Source organism: Loxodonta africana, chromosome X (assembly GCF_030014295.1).
Source record: "Loxodonta africana isolate mLoxAfr1 chromosome X, mLoxAfr1.hap2, whole genome shotgun sequence".
Lineage (NCBI taxonomy): Eukaryota > Metazoa > Chordata > Mammalia > Proboscidea > Elephantidae > Loxodonta > Loxodonta africana.
The window spans coordinates 15,176,769-15,199,332 of NC_087369.1; the positions used below are offsets into that span (position 1 = coordinate 15,176,769).

Consider the following 22,564-nt stretch of genomic DNA (forward strand, 5'->3'; position numbering starts at 1 on the left):
AGAACTTATCGAAATGTTGAGTGTCTGAGAGATGCTAACTAAGTAAAATAATTAGACAGAGGATGTTAGGAATATAGGGTAATGGAACGTAACAGTCACTGGGGGAGGGGGAAACTTAGGACAGGCCAAAAATGTACCTTGAATTGGAACCTTTTGAAAGTGAAATTGATACCCTGAATACCTATACTTTGTTTTTTTAGAATTTAGGAGGTGTAGGATATTAGTTCAAATTTGTTGTATTTTCCATAGCCTGCTTGCTAAAAGTTAATGCTTTCCTGTACAGATTGAAACCAAAGAAATTTATGCCCAAAGGCAGGTTCTACTAAAGGATATAGATCTGCTAAGAGGCAGAGAAGCAGAACTGAAGCAAAGAATTGAAGCTTTTGAATTGTAAGTAATATGTATCCATTTTAGATATTCAGAAGGAATGAGATACAAAAGCGTTACTGAATATATGTCTGAGTATCCTAATGTTAATTATCAACTAGAGGCCTTGGTTATAAAGGGCGGTATCACCTCGTTTAGAGGAGCCCTGGTGGCGCAGTGGTTGAGTGCTCGGCTGCTAACTGAAAGGTCAGCAGATGGAACCCAGCAGCTGCTCCTCAGAAGAAAGATGTGGCAGTCTGCTTCTGTAAAGATTACAGCCTTGTGGGGCAGTTCACTCTGTCCTGTAGGATTGCTGTGAGTCGGAATCAGCTCGCTGGCAGTGGGTTTAGTTTTTTTTTTTTTTTGGTCGATCACCTGGCTTTAGAAGGTACAGGAAAGAAAGACCAGGGTTTTTGCTTTGAAAGTGTTAGACATTAAGATGAAAAGCGGAACGAGAAGCCAACAGCAGGCTACAATAAGACCAAACAAATAATTTGAAGACTAATAATGTGTTAACACGTCACAATTCTGGCCAGTCATTCCAATCACACAGTTGGCTGTGTGTACAGGAAATGGATTCCAGAGACCCAGACCTGCCACGTTGATCTGCTCTGCTCTCAAAAAGGGAAATGCGGTGACTCACTTGACTTGGACTGGGTGGAACTGTGTCTCGTGATGTGTGTTAACTTAGTTTCTGAGTCCTCACGAATGTTTCCTCCTTCAGATTTTACTCCGGATTCATCAAGCTCTCCAGCCTGTAGTTTGTGGAATAAACCGTCTTTCTCATTTTGAATCTGCTTTTAATTGATATCAGTTCCAATCCGGGAATCTTATTTAATTCCTGTCCAGGAATCTTTATTCATTTCATTCCCATTCGGGAATCTTCTTTCATCTTCCTTCATTTGTTTTCTTGTTTACATAGACTTAGTTGGCTTGATTTCTTCACTCTGTCTACCTTACTCTCTTTTTGGCAATCCCGAAGAGGTAAATTGATCAAGGGAGAGTAAAGAAAAGGAACAAAGTTTGGGTATTGACACTTGATGATTATATGATCACTTCTTTGCCTCCACTTCCCCATCTCCTCCTTCCTAAGCATCTAAACCAGGGCTTTGAATCAGTGCGTTCCAGTTCAAACCCCTGCTGAGAATGTGCATTTCTACCCCAGATACACTGAATCAGAACCTGCAGTTTTTAAGGACATCTCCAGGTCATTCTTATGCTCTACTAGTAAGGAGCCCTGGTGGCGCAGTAGTTAAGTGCTTCACTGCTAACTGGAAGGTCAGCGATTGGAACCCACCAGCTGTTCCACAGGAGAAAGATGTGGCAGTCTGCTTCTGTAAAGGTTTACAGCCTTGGAAACACTATGGGGCAGTTCTACCCTGACCTACAGGGTGGCTATGAATCAGAATCATGATGGCAGTGGGTTTGGTTTGGTTGGGCTATGCTGGTGGTTGTCAGAATTGGTCCCTAACCAGCAGCATTAGCCTCACCTGGGAACTTGTTGGAGCACTGGTGGCAGAATGGTTAAGAGCTCGGCTACTAACCAAAAAGATCAGCAATTCGAATCCACCAGCTGCTCCTTGGAAGCCCTATGGGTAGTTCTCCTGTGTCCTGTAGGGTTGCTATAAGTCAAAATTGACTCCACAGCAACAGATTTGCGTTTTTTTGGCGGGGGAGGTAGGGAGGAACTTGTTAGAAATGCAGATTCTCAGCAGGGGTTCGAACCATTTCAAAGCCCTGTTCTAAGCTAAATAAATTTAGTATATTGCTCTGCTGCTTTACAGATTAGCCAGCAGAGGGAGCTTGTATATAGGGCCTTTATCCTCTTCTCAGAATAGTCAGTGTTCCGTAGTATTTACCATTATGCTTTGATCTAGGCACCTGTTAACACAGTTCCCCAGCTTCGAACTTGGTTTTATGGTTAAAGGCTCACTATGGTGATCATTTCATTCTTTGGTATTTGGAAGTCGTGATCGATCCATCTAGTTTTTGCTCTCTTTCCACGCTCTTTTCAATTTTCCATTAGTAGATTATGAAATGACAAAAATGAATCTTCTACTTTAATATCTATGTGCTAATCAATTAAATTCCACACTTTGAAACAATAATATAGAATAAACAAGCATATCATTACACTAACTTAAGTTTTCTTTGTAACTGCTAACCAAAAGGTTGGCAGTTCGAATCCACCAGCCACTCCTTAGAAACCCTATGGGGCGGTTCTACTCTGTCCTATAGGGTTGCTATGAATTGGAATTGACTCGATGGCAATGGGTTTATGACCTTTTTTTAATTTTTTTTATTGTACTTTAGATGGATGTTTACAGAGCAAATTAGTTTCTAATTAAACAATTTATATACATATTGTTTTGTGATATTGGTTGTCAACCCCACGACATGTCAACACTCCCCTTCTCAACCTAGGGTTCCCGTTACCAGCTATTCCACCCCCTCCTGCCTTCTCATCCTTGCCCCTGAACTGGTGTGCCCATTTAGTCTCATTTTGTTTTAAGGGCCTGTCTAATCTTTGGCTGAAGAGTGAACCTCAGGAGCAACTTCAGTACTCAGTTAAAAGGGTGTCCAGGGGCCATGCTCTTGGAGTTTCTCCAGTGTGTCAGATCAGTAAGTCTGGTCTTTTTTTGTGAGTTAGAATTTTGCTGTACATTTTCCTCCAACTCTGTCTGGGACCCTCTGTTGTGATCCATGTCAGAGCAGTCAGTGGTGGTAGCCGGGTACTATCTCGTTGTGCTGGACTCAGTCTGGTGAAGGCTGTGGTAGTTGTGGTCCATTCATCCTTGGGACCAGTCTTTCCCCTGTGTCTTTGATTTTCTTCATTCTCCCTTGCTCCAGACAGGGCAGGACCAGTGGAGTATCTTAGATGGCCGCTCACAAGCATTTAAGACCCCAGATGCTACTTGCCAAAGTAGGATGTAGAACATTTTCTTTATAAACCATGTTATGCCAGTTGAGCTAGTTGCGTGACCATTTTTTAAGTGTTAATTATCTTTCCTCAGAAACCACTTTGGGTCTTGACTTGCACACTCCCCCCAGCCAGGTGTCATGGAACAGTTACAACTGCTAGTGCAGAGCCACCGTAACTGGGCACTTCATAAAACATAGGGAGGACTCCCGGTTCTTTCCTTTTTTTTCTCAGCAGTGACAGTGAAATCACAGTTGATCGTTGATCTGTTGAGCTAAAAACAAATGTTATTTTTTTTCTGAGTTAGTTACCTCAGATGTTGTGTTTTTATTTGTTCTCTCTCTTTTTGCTCATTTCAGGTCCCAGAGGCTACAAGAAGAAAAAAACAGAACTGTGGATGATGTGCTTAGGAGACGGGAGCTGAATGTAAAGACTCTTGAGGAGACCTATGATCAAAAGCTCAAGACTGAACTTCTAAGGTAATTGTTGGGAGTTTTTAAAGAAGGATAGTAATGTATTTGAATTAAGGGACAGAACCATGACGAAAGCTGATAAAGTAGATAAAAATTAACATTTTATAGCAAAATTTAGTGTTTAAAAAATATGTGTATATATGTATTTTTTTTTTCATTGTCACTCAAGCCTTTCCTATGAGTGTTTGAGTTAGGGTAGTTTTAAAACGGTACAGCATAGAGAATAACATCCTCTGCTCACTCTTAAGCATAGCTTCTCTAACATTTATTGAGGACCTGTGATTGCTGTAGTTTTTTTTTTTTTTTGCTTTAACTGAAAGTATACAAATCAAGTTAGTCTCTCACATAGAAACTTATATACACCTTGCTACATACTCCCAATTACTCTCCCCCTTATGAGACAACCCCTTCCCTCCCTCCACTCTCTCTTTTCATGTCCATTTCGCCAGCTTCAACCCCCTCTACCTTCTCATCTCCCCTCCAGGCAGGAGATGCCAACATAGTCTTAAGTGTCCACCTGATCCAAGAAGCTCACTCCTCACCAGCATCCCTCTCCAACCCATTGTCCAGTCCAATCCATGTCTGACGAGTTGGCTTTGGGAATGGTTCCTATCCTGGGCCAACAGAAGGTCTGGGGGCCATGACCACCAGGGTCCTTCTAGTCTCAGTCAGACCATTAAGTCTGGCCTTATGAGAATTTGGGATCTGCATCCCACTGCTCTCCTGCTCCCTCAGGGGTTCTCTGTTGTGTTCCCTGTCAGGGCAGTCATCGGTTGTAGCTGGGCACCATCTAGTTCTTCTGGCCTCAGGCTGATATAGTCTTTGGTTTATATGGCCTTTTCTGTCTCTTGGGCTTGTAATTGCCTTGTGTCCTTGGTGTTCTTCATTCTCCTTTGAACCAGGTGGGTTGAGACTCATTGATGCATCTTAGATGGCCGCTTGCTAGATTTGCTGTAATTTTTAGAGCACCTTGTGACTTGCTCAGCTTGCACAGCTGGCAAGCTGTAAAATTTGGAATTGTCAAGTTTAGTTACCTTCTCAACCCTACCCATACTGCCACTAGGGTAGGCATATCTAACAGTTTATAAATTAATCTACTTGTAGCTGTAGTGCAGCCACCACCTGTCTTCTCAGTGGAGGCTTGTGTGCTGCTGTGGTTTCAGTGCTGCTTCCAGACTAAGATGGACTAGGAAGAAAGGCCTGGCAATCTGCTTCTGGACATCAGCCTGTGCAAACCCTCTGATCTCAGCAGTCCAATCCCGTTGTGTATGGGGTTGCCGTGAGTCTGATGTTGTCGGGCAGCTAACACCAACAACAACATGGCTGCAGTTTTTGTCAGTGAACATGTGCTTTGTATTCCTTCAAGATTCTGCAAAGCCAGAATCCAAAGAAAATAAAATTAACTTAATGAAGCAAAAAAAAAAAAAATAATAGAGGAAAGGAAAGTATGGACACCTCTAGTGGAGCATTCCTCTAGTCTGAGCTTTGTGCTCCAGCAAATAATATATCAGTACAAAGATATTATGCCCAAATGGCAGCCTTTCTCTCTAGTGCCCGCCGTAGCATCTGGCCCATAGTAAGGGCTCAGGTAATACTGAATAAATGAAGGCACAGAGATGGGCTGACTCAGCTCAGCTGCTCTGCTCTTTCCTAATACGAATCAGCAGCTTTTTTTTCCTGCCTTGCCCATAATTTTTCAGGGATATCACCTTACTGAGTACTTGCAAAGGTTTCTTGAGGTCATAAGTCTTTAAAAGTACTCTGTTTAAAAAAGAATATGACAATTTTGAAATGATGGCTTTTATTCACATATTTTAAGTCAGTCATTGTAATAGCAAGCACTGAAAGATCTGTTGTTAAATACCTAGGAGTAAACGAACAGAAGTGTGCATGTTACTTTTACATAGCCGGGTAGCTAGGGCACTGTTTGGCACCATTTCGACATTCTCTGTGGCATGGAAGATGCCTGGTTTTGGGTATCCTCATATAACTTGGGCAAGTGTTGCGATTTGGAGGCTGTTCACCACAGGAATGCATCTTTTTCCTTCCTCCCATTTCTGAACCAGAAAGTTGGTAACAGCTGTTGAAGAGACAGTAAAACTCCTGAAAATATACCTTTTGGTATCACAAATCTGGACATAATGCTGCTGGCAGTTGGCTCTCGGTACTGAGGGCAAAAGCTCTTGTCCTGGTTGGGGGACGAGGTGGGGTGGGACAGGTGGATTAGAAACAACTGACTTGTTTTCTTTTGGGATTTTCTCAGATCGTTGGCGAGTCTGCTGTGGACAGTGTAGGTTTAACTTTTGAACTTCTCTGCCTTTTGTGTTAGCCGAGACCAACTGAACAATAATTGCTTTCAGTAACCTCACAATAACACAGCCCTTCATTTTGCGTGATTGGGTTTTTGGGACCCAGTTTACAGAATTTGGGCAGGGTTTCACTGGACCTTTTATGTTCAGAATTCAGATCCCTGGCCTTATTGTGTATTACTGAGAGACCTTGAAGCTCATGCCTTCTCCTGTTAAGTGTCCTTAGGTGCCTCCGTGCCTTTAATAAGCTCACGTATTGCTAGGAGCCTTCCAGGAAAATGACAGAGAAACTCATTCTTGTCATTCTGACCCTCAGGTATCAACTTGAACTAAAGGACGAATACATCACTAGAACTAATAGACTGATTGAAGATGAAAGGAAAAATAAAGGTGATTCTTGGCAGGGGGGCTGTTGTTTACAGTTCTGATGTGAGTGGGTCTGTCTGTATTCTGAAAAATATATAGCTTATACTTCACTGTTAATAGTCTTATTTTACAAAATTGAAAAATGATCATCGTTTTTCACTACCTTTTGGCAAACCTTCATATGTATTCACATGGGTCAGTGATTTATTGTCAGCATTTTATCCAACTTTCTTTCAGTATAGTTTAATAAGAAAGGCTCTGGCTGTCAAGGTGGCAGCAGCTTACTGCCATCCAGTAAACATCCTTTCGACCGGCAGAGACTTAATGTTTTACTTAGGGAAGGTTGTGTTTTAACTTCTGTGTCCCATATGCACTAGTTTCTTATTGCCTTTACTTCTAATATATTTTCATGCTTCATAATATTTTGACTTGACAGATAACCTTCTAAACTCTTTTATATATTAGCCTGAGACTAGGGAAGTTGAATAATTTTTCACTCTTCAAGTATTTTGCATTTCAGTATATTTCAAGGAAATTGCCTGGGACAAGAAGTTGGACTTTTGGCAGAAATTTCAAAGGATTCTTGGGCATAAACCAGGGCCAGATACTTAATATTGGTGTTCCTTTTACTACTATCTTGTGGAAACCAGTGCTTCTTTAGGAGTTAATACCATTGTGTATTCAGCACATTATTTTTTGATGATATATCTTCATAATCTTGTGTTAGTTTAACAGAAAAATTTTTGTCTTGAAGGAAATTAAGGACTGTTGCCTTAAGGCCCTGTGCTCTGAGCAGATGGTATAACTGATTAACATATGTAGCGGAGAGATTTCACCACATACATGACTGCTATAACTTCCCATCACCTTTTGGGTAACAGGCTTTATTTCCTCCTTGCCCACTGAATTTTTGACCCCTGGCAGCGCAGTGCCTAAGGCACTTGGCTGCCAACTGAAAAAAGGTCGGCAGTCTGAACCCACCAGCTGCCCTGTGGGAGAAAAATGAGTTAGTCTGCTTCCATAAAGATTACAGCCTGCTCTGTCGTATGGGGTCACTGTGAGTCAAGATTGATTCAACAGCAGTGGGATTTTTGGCCATCTGCTATTTAGATTATGAAAGATAGGTAGTTAGGCCTGACATATTGGCCATAACTTATTAAATGGCATTTGTATTCCCTCTGAAAGTATCATAATCTTTAATTGGTTGGCTTTTTCTTTCAGAAAAAGCTGTGCATTTGCAAGAAGAGCTCACAGTTATTAATTCCAAAAAGCAAGAATTCAGTCAGTCCGTAAACCGTGTGAAAGAACTTGAGGTAATTGTTCAGCCTGTGGTTTTTTCTAAATCTGTGTTAGGAAGTGTATGAAACTTTTTAGTCATCCATAATTTATCTGCAGCTATCTCCTGGGACACTGGGATTGTTTATTATATGTCTATGAAGTTACGTTCATAAAATAGTTCTTAGTTTGAATCTAAGTCACAGAGGGATGGATGCCTGGAAAGAACATGTGCTTTGGAGACCTAGAGTCCTGCTTGAATCTTGCTTCTCTCCCTTTCTACTTGTGTGCCTTTGGGCAGGTTCTGTGACCTCAGATTCCTTATCCCTAAAATTTGGAACACTACCCATACCACATGGTGGTTGAGGGAATTCAGTGGGCTAATGGATGTGGGTGGTCAGTACAGGTCAGTTTCTACCTCAGCCTCTTCCTCTTTCCCATCAGCAACAGGTTAACATTCCTGTCATCCCATGGATGTCTTATAGGTGAGAACAAAGTGAGATGCACTTCCACGTGCCACTCATTCTTTATTTCTGCTCATTAGCGTGCTGTCTGAGGGGTAGAGCTGGAACGTTAGGTACTCCAAGTATAATCCATATATGCAATTTATTTTTGCCCTTGTGATGACTTACGCATCTGTAGGATTCCATATCCATCTAGCAGATATGTTATGCTAAGGAAAGCTGCTCACGGTAGATTAGTCAGCATTTCTTTCTCACCTTTTTGTATTTAAATCAGGGTATTATGACAATCTGGTTGTTCAGGTCCTTAGTTGCGTCTGGAAAATGGGGTGATAATCTTAATCAGAAGCATTTGCCTCATAGGACAGAGTTCCATATGATTCAAGTTCGGTGAACTTCCCCCTACTCTGTGTCTGTTGAGTGACCTGAATTAAATTGTGGTGCCCAGTTGAAAGCATCCTGCCAACTTAGACTTAAGCAGTGCTGTAGGGTCTTTGTACAAATGTGATGTGTCCTTTTTTGATTTCAGCTTGAGTTAGAGTCTCTCAAAGCCCAGTCTTTGGCAACAGCAAAACAAAACCACTTGCTGAGTGAAAAGGTTAAAGGGATGAGTGATTATTCACCACTAAAAGAAGAGAAACTGGAGCTGCAGGCACAAAATAAATTGCTGAAACAGCAGCTGGAAGAGAGTAGAAGTGAAAACTTGCTTCTCCTAAACCGTATGTCTTTTTCTGGGTTTGCCCATTTTTATAGTTCATATTAAGTCAGTGCCTGTAAGGTAGACTTACATTGGGAAGATTTTATAAAGTTAACGATTCTTGGATGGAAATGACTTCCTTTTTGCTTGCTATTGGATAATTAATAGTGCCACTGTAAGAAGTAGCAGTAATCTGCCTGTACGGCTCCCACACCCTCTGACTCCTGGTTGGGTTTGGCCAGTGGGGACACTGGCAAGCACTTGGAGGCTGGGAGAAGGGTGAGGTTGAGGTAGGTACTGCTTGCTTCCTCCAGGATGGTGGCCCCGGGGTGGTAGCTGCGTGACACGTTACTGCCCCAGGGAATGACACCATCCTTTGTAGTTACCCTCCAGAAGTCACCCTTGAAAAAACAGTTCACAGATGGCCTGATGTGTGAGTGCCATCTGCCTTCTGCCTGGGCCCCGACTGTCCCAGATAGATGCACGGATGAGACTGGACAGTTGTTGATAGAACGCTCCTTCTCTCCCTTCTGTGCGTAGTGGAGGGGAGAGACGGGCTGTCAAGTTCGTTGGAGGATTTGAAAGCATTCTGTTACTAGGAGTAGGACTCTATAGGGCAATTAATAAATTTTGCATTAACATGTAATTTTGTGAATCATGATTGCCTTTTTGCCCATATAATAGAATTAATGTAATATTAATTGCATTGAATGCAAAGAAAAGGAAGAACCATTTAAAACCTCCGTAGCCAGTTTTGTTAAGTAAAATAAGAAAACACAAGATTGGAAATGACTAGGATTTTTTTTCCCTTCTTAGGCCTAGCTCAACCATCTCTTGAGCTTGCAGTTTTTCAGAAAGAATTAAAGAAAGCAGAAAATGCTATAGTGCTTAAGCATAAGGAGTTTGAAACTCACAAGAAAGCTCTGGAAAAACGGCTGCAGAATGAAGTAAGTATTGCTCTTCGCTTGTTCAGGTATTGTGGCAGGCCACTTGGTGGACATCGGAACTTGGTGTAAGTCACACCCAGCGTAAACCAGACTTACTTATTTTAACATTAGAAATCACTGCCCCAGCTATGCTAAAGGTCTCCTCTCTCATCTGAGAACATTCTCTAGCGATTATATGACTTCCTATTACTTACATGCCTGTGGTGCCCACCTATAAAGTGTCTCTTGATTCTCACCCTGCCGGGACGCAGTTTGGCTTACAAATACTGACCAGCTTTTTCTGATTTCTCCCTGCCTGCCCTGGAGGCGCTCTTCTTTGATAGGAATGAAAAGCGTGGTGAAAAGCTTCTTTGTGTGTTCGGCTTGTTTTTCTTTCATAGAGGCCCTGTTGATTACTGGTGTAAACCTTCTCAGAATTGGGAAAACAAAAATAAAACAAGCACCATGAGAGAATTCTTCCTTTCAAAGTGAGCTGTGATTTGTCTTACCTTGATTTCTTTTCCTTTTCACATCTTTTCAGATTGAACATTCGGCACAGCTGAAGGCCCAGATAATAGATTATGATGCCTCTGTGAAGAGGTTAACTACGCAGATTGCCGACTTAAAATTGCAACTGAAGCAAACCCAGACAGGTTAGAGATGTTTGCAACCCGTGAATATTTGTGTTTGTGTAAAGCTTTTAACATTTGAGGATGTGTCGTGATTTTTATGGAATTTTTAGTAATTCTCGTATTAGAGGAAAAGGCATAGAAATACATGTTTTCTTTGAAGTAAAACTGCCCATCCATTTCGGAATACCAGCTGGCAACTGCCAACATTGATTTGCCTTCCGAAGTGCCCCCTGGCTTGGGAGTGCCTCACATCACAACCACAAATGGTGTGGTGGCTGCTCTGTGTGACACAGGAGTCCCAAAAGTCTCCCTGGACCTAGGCTTTCCTTTATTTGTTACCCCAAAAGTAGGACTCGATTGATCGTTGGGTGGCTTTGTCTTTTCTTGACAGACAGATATCCAGGTACGTGCACGTATGCACACATACATAATAATACATACATGCATACATGCCTATACATACATGCATACACATATATGAGCCAGGTGGCCTAGTGGAAAGAGCACCGGTGTTGGAATCAGAGAACCATCTTTGGTTTTGGACCCCAATTGTAAAGTTAGTCATTTGGCCTCTGGCACATTTCTTTACCTTCTTCCAGTGTTGTGCTGAATGAAGATTAAATCAGGTGGGCTCCAGTATAGTACCTGGGACATATAAGACACTCCAGAAGTGGTCAGTGCTGTCGCTGTGTTACTGTCTTTACTATGGATGCAGTCATATCTCCCCCTGCCTCCTTCATAAGAACTATATTGCAGCTTAGATGCTTTTTCTTAGCTGCTTTTAAGCTCAAGGTTCTGTGTGTTAAACCTGTTCAGCCAGCTTCTCACGCTTCCTTGTTCTGAGCCTTCCTTATGTCCCACCTGCACTCTTTCCTTGTCAGTCCCTTGTTCCCTTCTGTCCACACTATTTTTATTTGTATCTCTACTCATTTCTATTCTTTCCTCTTCCTCTTTTTCTCTCAGCAATTCTATGTTGGCCAGGCTGCCTGTAGCTGAAATCATAGCAACCTTGTATCAAAAAACAGTTCAGTGCGGATGGAACCTTTTCAGAAGCATGTGTTGCCCATTGCAAGTGTGTGGTTTGCAGCACCGTGTCTGGCCCCATAGGGAGCATTGCAGGAGAGGAGCAGGCACGTGCAGGGGCTTTGCGTTAGGAAATCTCAGCAGCACCTACCCCTTGCTAACGGTGTGACCCAGCCTCAGTAAGCCTCAGTCCCCTTCGTACAACGGGGGCAGCAACAGTGCCAAGTCCTAGGCTTGCTGGGATTGCAGGTCCTCATTCCCTTATCTGAAACTCTGGCCATGTACCATGTATTTATTTCGCAACAGCCCACGGGCCTGGGGCAGCTTCCTGTAGCTGGGCAGGTTGTCATGGATTGAATTGTGTCCCCAGAAATATCTGTCAACTTGGTTAGGCCATGATTCCCAGTATTCTGTGGTTGTCCTCCATTTTGTGGTTGGTATAATTTTCCTGTGTGTTGTAAATCCTAGTCTCTGCCTGTGATTAATGAAGCAAGATTAGATTATGTTAAAGAGGATTAGGGTGGTATGTAACACCCTTGCTCAGGTCACATCCCTGATCCAGTGTAAAGGGAGTTTCCGTGGGGTGTGGCCTGCATCACCTTTTATCTTACAAGAGATGAAAGAGAAGTGAGCAGAGAGACGGGGCCTTATACCACCAAGATAGCAGTGCCGGGAGCAGAGCGCATCCTTCAGACCCAGGGTTCCTGTGTGGAGAAGCTCCTAGTCCAGGGGAAGATTGATAACAAGGACTTTCCCCCAGAGCCAACACAGAAAGAAAGCCTTCCCCTGGAGCAGACACCCTGAATTTGGACTTCTAGCCTACTAGACTGTGAGAGAATAAACTTCTCTTTGTTAAAGCCATCCATTGTGGTATTTCTGTTATAGCAGCACTAGGGGACCAAGACACAGATTAATTACTTTACAATCAGATGCATGAATATTCATGCTAGGTGGAATAAGTAGAGCTTATAAATGAGTTTACATCAGTTCAGATCAAGTTTTTCAGCCAAATGAGTTTAGGTCTGGTTAGTCTTTGTCACCAAATAAATCATGACTACGTCTTTAGTGCTCAGGACTTTTTGGATTTTAAAATTGTGCATGAAGGATTGTGAATTTATATCATGCATTACGGAAGAAGGCATATAAAGCCGTACAAAGCTCTCAATCCAAACCAAAAAACCAAACCCATCGCTGTCAGATCAATTCTGACTCATAGCAACCCTATAGGACAGGGTAGATCTGCCCCATTGGGTTTCCAAGGCTGTAATCTTTACGGAAGCAGAGTGCCACATCTTTCTGTTGAGGAGAGGTGACCTTTAGTTAGCAGCCAAGTGCTTAAGCACTGTGCCACCAAGGCTCATTTCAAGCTCTCAGTAAACATTGATAATCTTGCAGTTATCCCTGCTTAAGGAACAGTTTAACGTGCAAGCTTGTCCTTTTATTACTTACTTTGATTTTTCCAAAAATTGTTATTTCGAGTATATTTGAATTGTATTCTCTACCTTTCCCGCCGAGGTCTGAAGTTCTCTTTTTGTAATTTGCAGCTCTACAGAATGAAGTGTACCGCAACCCAAAGCCATCTCTGACGGACCGCTCCATCACTGGATTCATAGGTGGCAGGATGGCACCTCACGATGGTGACATAAGTGGGGATTTCTTGAAGAATCCTCTGGAACTGGACAAGGCTCAGGCAGTTGCGGTTACACCAAGGGTCACAAGTCCCCCAGATGCAGGGCTAGAGAGCAGTTCCCCCGATTCTGACCTTGAATTTGTAGCCAATACTAAAGCCAGGGTAAAGGAGCTAGAGCAAGAGGCCGAACGCTTAGAAAAAGCTTTCAGAAATTACCATCGAAGAGTCGTTCAAAACCCAGCTACAAGCCCGCCATCAGCAAAGAGTCCACTGCCCCTGTACTTGCTGGGAACTCTACAAAATGTCACTTCATGTTCCCCAGAAAGAGGCCTTTTTGCAGAGGACAGAATTGTCTCTGAGCAGCCTCAGGTGGGCATTCTGAGAGAGGAAAAGAACGACGCATTGGAAGTGCTGACAGGTAGCGCAGCTTCACGGCAAAGGAGGGGCTCTTCCCCAAGACGCCTCTCCTCTACTCCTCTTCCAAAAGCAATGAGGAGCCTTGACAGTGAAATGTACCTGGAAGGTAAGCTGCTACAGAAGGGGTTTCCAGAACACTCTTGCTTTGGATAGACTCTGTTCTCATTGGTCATATCATGAAGGACTCAGGCCTTTGCCTGGAGCGGTTGGGTCCTCTCTCTGAACCTGCGTTTCCTGGTCAACCTTGGTGTCTCCCAGCTCCACAGGGTTGGTGTGGGAGTCAGTAGAAGAAAGAGCATCCAGTCCTGGCATTTTGCTTGGCAGGTAGAGGTGTTCAGGGAGGGGCAGTGTCCTGTGCTTGACTGCTGGTTGGTTTTATCTTACATTTTATTATTACCGCTGCTGTTCATTGAGGTGGTTGAGTGGTTCGTATGAAGCGCATTTATCTTGCCAGGATCACAGATGGAATTTCTTTTCAAACCAGTAAAGCTCTTTAGAAACCACATTGGTATGTGCTCCACGCAGTTTGCCATCTTCTCACCTTGGTTCCTTCTGCTTCTTAGGTCTGGCCAGATCCCATGTTGTTTCCCCGAGTGCTTGTCCTGACAGAACACCGCAGCCCTCGCCTGCTGAGTCTAGGCACACCTCCTCCAGCACGTCCCCCTCCAGCCTTCCAGAGCAGAAGGCGAGGTAAACACCACGTTCGCATCGGCGTCAGCTGAGTCACGTTAACTGCGGCTTAGCTTTTACTTGGTGCGTGTATTGTAGGCAATAGGAAAGATCATGTGGCCACGTATGGTTTGCAGTGAGATTGTAAAATGAAGCGTGATCTTTGAGAATCATCGGAATTACTGGGGGCGGAGGGAGAGATTCCTTTTTAACATAATTTCTACTTATTTCCTCAACCTGATGGATAGAATATGTGATATAGTTTAATAAGCATCTTCAGAGTTCCATGACTGTACCTGGTTTATAAAGATAAAAATGAATATAGAAAATCCGAGAAAGTAAATACATTCCGTTTGGTTTTAAACTTGTAACAATTGTGCACATCATTAAAAAGTATTTTGGCATATAAATATAAACAGATAAGGTTCCTGTTTTTATAGCATTGACATAAATCCTGAAGTGGCCATGGGCTCTGGGGTATGATTGTTGAAGCAGGAAGAAGTTCGTTCTAGAAACGAGGCCCACAGGTCAGCCTAGGCTGTGATTGGAGTCACGTCGGGGCTTCTCCCCAGACCTGGCCCCAACTGCAGCATCTTCTGGCTCGCTCAGCCCTGGCTCGAGCCTGGGTATTTGTGTGTCTGAGCAGTCCCACTTACAAAGTTGAGAACTGCAGTATGGGCCTGTAATGGTCCTGCAAGCATCTCACACTTGTGTTGCGCTTTGTGGTAACAGGCATGAGGACAGATGGAACTCACCCACGCGCTGAGGTGCACACTGGGTCGAGCTCCTTGTATCGCAGCACTGGCTAGTTCGTGATGATGCTGTACAGAATTTGTTTCTTTCAGAAATGTTTTGTGGTTATTGAGAAAATAAACTCCTCTTAGGGAATAGCACTGAGAGTGCTGTATTTTTCTTTACTAAGGATAGTCATACCTACCTCCCCGCATGAGGTGGTTCTGAGGAGTAAGCGTGTTAGCGTGTATTAATCACTTAGAACCATGCCTGGTGCATGGCGAGCTTGCAGTGCGTCCCAGCTGCGGTTCTTTATAAGCTGAAGAGAAAGGAATTTTGCAAAGCGTTTTCTTGATTTACAAATGGCTTTTCATCACACTGTGGTCTTGGGTTTGAGGTGATTAAAACGTCACACTCACGAATTTTATTCTTCCAATCCAGTCTTTATCAAAAACAAGCCGAACTTCAAGACAGAACTGAATTTTCAAATCTGGACAAGGTAACATCTAAGGATAATGAGGAACTTGATTCATCTTTTGAATGTAAGTTCAGATATAAGTACTGATTTTTATGAGTTGGAAATGTAGAAAGCATGATATTGTTATTTTGTGATGAAACCACGAATACAGAGATCTCACCTCCATTTTATATCATGAAGATTTTCAGGCGTGTGTCTGAGTTCCAGTTTTTAAAAATTAAAAAAAAATTTTTTTAGGATAACTAATCATTTCAAAGTTAGAGCTAAGCCCATAAATGAATCGTTAAAGCAACTATAAAAAGGACAAAAGACTTAATTTACCAACTTTTGGATTATCCCATATTCCTTTTTTATGAGATCGTCATGATTTTTCTTTAAGTTATACTGATTCTGTTGATTTCCTCAGACTTAGAAACCCCTGCTCTTAGTGCAAGAAGGGAGCTGAAAGACTGTCAGCATAGGAGTCCAGAAACTGGTGTCCTGGCCATGGCCCTGACTGTTCAGCTTGGCCCACCTCAACACCCATATCTTAAATGTAAAACAAAGATGTAGAGCCGATCCTCTCAGAGGTCCTTTCCAGCTTGAGAAGTCTTTATATTTGCATATAACCAGTCCGTTAGCCCTGGAAACTTTATTGTTAAATCTGAGATGGTAATGTTTTGAACACTTAAATAGAGGGCTTAGTAAATTTAACAAATTATTTTTAACTTGCCACTTAAAGGACAACTTTGATAAATCATTTCTATTGAAATACAATTCAAATGTTTGTCAGCAATCCAAGTTAATTTTTCTCTGTCATTGGCTTGATTTCCTGTTGGGTAACAAATCTAATACAGCCATGGATCGCATAACGTCCCTTTGGACAATGTCCAACTGCGTATGCTTTTTTTTTTTTAAGAGCAGCTTTCCTTAGCCATTAGGTAGCTGTGCAGCATCACTGATGGACGTGGTGTGGGTGGGGATGGCGCAGCTCCGGCTGGGCTGGTGGCCGCTGCTGGCCAATGAGCTGGGCTGGGCACCGGCTCTTGGGCTTTGTCCAGAGGGCAGGTGGCGGGGGCTGCAGGGCCCAGGCTGTTCCTGCTCCTTAGCTGGGCGCAATCATGGGTGGGACTCCTCCTTTGCTTCCTCACTCTGCTCCTGCTGCTGCCCTGTCAGCCGCCACCTGTTTCTCTGGCCTCTGCCAGCAGCTCCAGCAGCAGCAGTAGCAGAAACAAGGACCACGAGAAGCAGGCTCCCATAAGGTTTTAATATAATAGGCTTTATGGGGGTTTGTTCTTTAACTATGGGTAGTATGTAAGTCAGATGTTCGAAACCTGGGGACTGCCTGTATACAACCTGGTGTTTGCACAACATCCAAATCGCACAACGTCCTATTTCACAGAACTATCATGGACATTAAGCAATACATGATTGTATTGTAAACAGATCTAATTCTTTTGAGTCTGAAAACATTTCGAAGAAGTAAATACACTGACAAGTGTCTATGTTGGAAACTTCTGAGACCCCTCTAAGGAAGGGGCTCGCCCAGTTGCTTTGGTAGAAGTGTAAGTGCTGGGCGGTTAGTTACTCCACTCTCTGCGGTACCGCCTTCTCTGGCTGTCGTTATTAAGGACTCATGGGACAATTGTTTGCCCCTGTGTAGATGCAAGGGACATACCAAGGTCATTTGAAGTGGATGAGCTACTCCCCGCGGGTGATATGCCTCACATGGACACCGTCTCAGCTGCTATGCCTGCCAGGCCTGTCTCGTATCAGTACCCAGGTAAGCTGGGATTGTTTGAACATTAGTAGATGTGCTCTGTAAATGACTGCAGGTACCATCGAAAGACTTTTTGTAAGCATAGATTGTTCAAAGCCTTGGGGTTAGGGTGTTATCATTGTTAATTGCTTTTCTTAGGTAACTCTCAATTTGAGCATGTGAAGACAGTGCTGAGAAAAACACTCTGTGTGCAGGAAAAGCTTATCATTTAGTCCTCCAAGGTCAGATGCTTTTTAAGATATCTTAAACCATCCATCCAAACACAGCAGTTACACTTTTCCTGAACACTAGGTAAGATACATTCCATGGGAACCTCAGCGTCTTGGGAAATCACGGTGGAAAAATGGAAATAATGAGTTCTCCTTAGGGTTAACTCCCGCTACATATCTTTAAAGTGATTTAATGTGATTTTAACATTTTTCTATGATTTCTTTTTCTATGTGTTTGCTTTCTTCATGTTTTAAATTAGGGCAGGGTGAAAAAACCCAAAACTTTTAATCATTGAGAAAGCTGATGATTGCCGGAGGAAAACTGGTCGTCAGTTGTCTGGCCCACTTTCTCCTTCATCTTATTCCCACCAGCTTACCCCCTTCCTCACTGGTGGGGCACGGGGGAGGAAAGGGAAGTTGAAGGTAGAAATGAGAGCTTTTTTCTAGCCAGGCCCTTTTCTCCATGGACCAAGGTGTTTTAGCCTTACACTTGAAAGGAAATCCCTCCAGGAAAGCCACCTTGGAGTCACTTCCAAACACTGGAGAGACATCATCTCCAAAGCAGGGCCAAAGCCTCTTTTGGTTGAAGTCATAGTGTTCAGGAAGATGAGGAATTACTGAAAGAGACTAGAGATGCTGGCATATAGCAGTGAACCCAGCCAAGCCCCTTACTTCCTGGAACTTCAGATCATTTCCTTTGTTTAGCGGGATAGGAGCAGTGGCCAAGGGGAGCGCCTATCTGATAGGCAGCCATCTAGCAGAGATGTGAGAGAGGTGAGGGAATAAAAATAACATAAAGGGAATCTTCTGAGTCAGTAGGTGTCGTGCCTCTGAAATGTAATGGAGATTATACTAATGACCTTTATGCTAATTATTAAGTGGCATGGTTACTTTTTGATAATTGAGAAATTCTTTTATATTCGTCATTTCACCTTTCATCATGGGTGCAAAGGAAATGAAAAAGGCCGAAACTTGGTATCTGTGAGGTGCCCAGTGGAAATGCTTCTTGTCTTTGCTCTTATATCCAAGGAGATTTCTGTATGCCACTCGTTGCTACAAAATATACCCCAGCCCAGAGAAGTTGCCCGTTGCTCTTTTTTTTTTTTTTAAATAATATTTTATTGTGTTTTTGGTGAAGGTTTATACAGCAGTTTAGGTTCTCATTCAACATTGGTTGCATTCTTCACATTGCATGAACATTCTCATTATTTCCGTTTTTTTAATTGGCACCAAAACAACACAGCCATTTGGAAATCACCCTCGCATGTAAGCGTGCAGTGCCGTTTTCGGAGGGCCCCTTCTTCCACCAGCCAGGAGCCCACGGCTCTGCCAGTGAGGAAGGCTGGTATTTTCATTTCAGGGCAAGGATTGAGAGAGAGGACACTGTTGCCTTTCTCCTGTCAGTAAAACCAGCTCAGTTCCTGCTGATGACTCTAGAACAAGGCACAGCAAAAAGCCTCAAAGCCCACTCGCAAGCCTATGAATTGTGCTTATTAGCCTTGCTCGGGTGAAAAAGTTTAGGTCATAGACTGGAGCCAGAGGTGAGCAGTCAGAACAAGCATCTCTGGGATTGAGATTTACTGAATCCTTTGAGGCAGAGGAACGTGGGTGAAGGGCTCTAGGAATGGACAGATAATTAAGACCTGGGCCTTGCCCGTAAGGAATAAGAGTGGGAGAAGCAAGTGTGTGTGGTTTTTGACAAGCAAGTTCAAGATACTGTGTGAGTATGGTGCTGGAGGGGTCGTCACTTTAGGAATCAGGAGGACTTCTCAGAGGAGGCGGCATCTCAGTTCAGTCTTGAAGAGTAGCTAGGGCTTTGTAGGGAAAGGGGGAGGAGGGGACCACGCCAGGCTCGGGTGACAGGGAGAACCAAGGCCCAGAGCAAGGACACGGCAAGCCATAGGCAGGGAACAAGGAAGATGGCATAGAGGTCAATTCGTTCAAGTGCAAAGGTAGTGGCAACGTAGGAAATAAATCTGGAAAGAAAAGTTACAGGCAGATGGTCAGAGCCTAGGCTGCCTTGGTTCGGACTCTAGCAGAGCCAAGAAGCTACACAGCAAACCCACGTCCTCCCTTCAGGCAATGACGCTGGTGCTGATGGAGGTAGAGTGCTTAGTGTCAGGGGACTCTTGAGTGGGTTCTCTCAGCAGTCCAGGTCCACAGTGAGAAGGACCCTAGTTACAGCTGGAGGAGGCAGAAGTGCACCTTGGTGGCTGTGTGGACAGAGAGTAGAAAGAGCATAATGAGAGGGACAGTAATGATAGCTTCAGGTACAGAGCCAGTGCCTGGGGAAGTGTATGTGCTCACAGCGGGGGACCCCCTAGACACATGGGTCTGAGGCTCAGGATAGATCAGGACTAGAGAAAAAGATGTGGGAATGACCACTGCGGAGTGATGGCTGGAGCCCCAGAAGGACATGTGCAATGGATGGCAGGATGGCGGGGTTGGTTTGGAGGAGGAGCGACCTGAGCACCTTTGTAGGAATAAGGGGAAAGAGCTGATAGAACTGTTATGTAAATGAATAGGGACTACTGGTTAAGTCAGGGTCCTAAAGCTAGGAGAGGAATCATAATCAGATGCAGAGGCCGACATCCAGGGTTTGCCCTGGAAAGGAGGGAGGAGATGGTTGAAGAGGTTGAAAGCATGTGATGTGGCCAGGAGGACTGTTGAAGTAGTTCCTGCTAAGGATGACAGTATTCATCTTGGTAAAGGAAAAGCCAGGTGCAGGGTTACGAGTGGGTCTGGGGGCCTGGAGGCAACGAAAAGGGAACAGCAGTTTGAAGGAGGTCAACAGAGCCAGCTGAGAATAAAGAAAAGGGAATTCCTGAGTCTTGGCACGGGCTCATACAAACTCATCCCTCATTCGTTGGAGAAATCTGATGCTAAAAGCTACTCATTCTTTCTTTTCTATCCTATTAGATATAGATCAGAAACAAATTGGAGAACCCAAGGAAGAAGAAAACATATGGGAACAGCACATGAAAGATCAAAGACAGAAAGAAGAAAGAAGGCAGAGTGAACGACAGGAAGCTTTAGAAAAGGAGCGGAGAGAACTAGAAAAGCTGGATCAAGAAAGGGTAATTTGTATGGCTTAACTCTCCTTACTGTTGTTAGGTGTTGTCGAGTCAGTTCCCACTCATAGCGACCCTGTGTACAACAGAATGAAGCACTCCCCATTCCTGCAGCATCCTCACAATCGTTATGTTTGAGCCTGTTGTTGCGGCCACTGTGTCATTTCCATCTCACTGAGGGTCGGCTTTGTCGCTGACCTTCTATGTACTAGTTTCTACCTTATACACCTTCAGTACCTTAGTCTCAGTCATAGCATGTCCTGAGTTATTGGAGTGGCAGACAACTTTTGGAAAGCCTGCCTATAGCCTTATGAGTTTATAGTGTAGTTTTTGAAAGCTCTTTTGCACTTGATCTTAAAAGAAGCCTGCAAAGAAGGTGGACTCTGCTTCGCTATGGTTCTTGGCTTTATAAGTGGAGTTTAAGGAGACTTCGTCAAAGTCAGCTAGCGGGGACTAGAGCTAGCACGAGAACCACCTGGAGGTGACTGCCAGGCCATGGCGGCTTCCAGGGGTGCACACTGCCTTTCCCTGTTCTCTTCTTGCTTTCTGTGTCCTGATACTGGATCCAGACAGATAGATTACTCTGGCCACTTTAACACACCTGCTGAGTCTTACTTAAACTGTCTTCTCTGTGAATGTTCCTTTGACTACTGGTTAATTTGGGCTCAAAGCACAGGCCACTTTAGGAAAGTTAATCCCTTCCTTCAGTTAGATAGCTTGTTTGTTTCCTTCGAAAGGTAGCAGTGACTTGAATTAAAAATTTATCTACAGTTCTCTGGTATGCAGGTTGTACTTAGAGGATCAGGATTTATTACTGTGTGCTTTTAAACACTTAAAAGTTCCTAAAATTTCCTTGTTTATTTCCTGTTTTTACACCCATGTGTTTTATAGAGGATGATTGAAGAATCATTGAAGATTGAAATGGAAAAAGAATTAGAAATGAGTGTTCAAGAAATTAAAGACAAATCTGCTTGTGATGAAAATCCGTTAGAGAAGTACATGAAAATCATTCAGGAAGGGAGAGATGAGGACTCGGCAGACAAGGTGAGGGTGCTGTGGAAGGGGCAGGCTGGGCTGGGGACACTGAGGCATCTTGTGGGTTATTTTAAACCTCGGGAAAGGAATCTGCCTACTCCGTGGGGAGACAAAAAGGTAAAATCATAGAAAATTCCAAGGTCAGATGGAGCCTTCTGTCTTTGAAATGTTACACTCTTTTGACAGAATTTTGTAGCTTTTACTCAGGTAAAAGATTTAATGGTTTTGATTTGTAAAATTTTATAAAAGTTGGGATGTCTCTTACTGTTTAAAGAACAAGCACAAAATAATGGATGATCTCTCTGCGAACAAAGAATGCAGTAGTACTGCCTGAGAGATCAGTGGTTTATAGAAGCTAGAGTACTGTGGATGTTTAGAATGCATACGGATAACTTATTCTAATCTGCTTGTTAGAAAGTCATCTCTTTTTTTAAACTCTTAAATTACATATATATTTCAAAAAATAGTTTTAAAAGAAATCCTAAAGTGCTTTATAAAATTAATGTTTATCTAATTTCAAATTTTTCCTTTCCCTTCTATGGCTCAGAGCTCCAAAAAGATAGTCATCAGAGAAGGCTCACTGTTGGATACACTGCCATCTAGTGACAAAGACGAAAGGTATGGTTTTCCCCAGACACGCTGCACCTCGCGCAAACCGTTACCATATTGCTGGTTTTGTTAGCCAAGGGGAGCTTTCACATATTGGAGATTGCCTGTAAGAGATTACTGAATCATTCAAAATGACTGACTTGAAAACAAAATCAGTTGTGTTTTTTTAACTTGTGAAATTGGTCCTGATACAGATTGTAAGCTAGGCCAGAAACCCCTCAGGAAAGGAAGGAGAACATCATGAAGCGCCCTGAATAAATTTGACAAGAATACTTTTCATTTTTGTCTCTCCGTAATTTAGTTTCACAGGCTTGTCTCATGAGGAACCAGATGACTTTTGGTGATGTTTGCTGCCCAGCTTCTTACATCTAACAATGAGAAGTTATGTAACATTCAGGCCTGTGCTTTGTGATAAGACAGTTATCAATAAAGATCGTATCTGTAATGCCATCTCATTTTTTTTTCCATAATTCTGGGTGGAACTATACTGTATAAACCAAGAATAGT

At 43.1% G+C, this 22,564-nt stretch overlaps 1 protein-coding gene across 4 annotated transcripts in view; it reads left to right on the forward strand.

Moving 5' to 3' along the window:
- The window catches only part of OFD1 (OFD1 centriole and centriolar satellite protein), a 36,869-nt gene extending 14,345 nt beyond the window's left edge, over positions 1-22,524 (forward strand). For 3 of the 4 annotated variants that reach the window (XM_010595783.3, XM_010595782.3, XM_023555199.2), the window contains exons 9-23: positions 284-390; positions 3,646-3,765; positions 6,385-6,458; positions 7,656-7,747; positions 8,700-8,889; positions 9,684-9,814; positions 10,335-10,446; positions 12,993-13,601; positions 14,059-14,185; positions 15,338-15,438; positions 17,017-17,136; positions 20,262-20,419; positions 21,305-21,457; positions 21,996-22,066; positions 22,359-22,524. In XM_010595783.3, the coding sequence (XP_010594085.1) occupies positions 284-390; positions 3,646-3,765; positions 6,385-6,458; positions 7,656-7,747; positions 8,700-8,889; positions 9,684-9,814; positions 10,335-10,446; positions 12,993-13,601; positions 14,059-14,185; positions 15,338-15,438; positions 17,017-17,136; positions 20,262-20,419; positions 21,305-21,457; positions 21,996-22,066; positions 22,359-22,401 (2,208 nt within the window). In that variant the 3' untranslated portion in view covers positions 22,402-22,524. Of the gene's footprint in view, positions 1-283; positions 391-3,645; positions 3,766-6,384; positions 6,459-7,655; positions 7,748-8,699; positions 8,890-9,683; positions 9,815-10,334; positions 10,447-12,992; positions 13,602-14,058; positions 14,186-15,337; positions 15,439-17,016; positions 17,137-17,271; positions 18,442-20,261; positions 20,420-21,304; positions 21,458-21,995; positions 22,067-22,358 lie in introns of those variants that run through there. The other variant, XM_064277984.1, reaches the window with a different exon arrangement.
- The last annotated feature ends 40 nt before the right edge of the window (positions 22,525-22,564 follow it).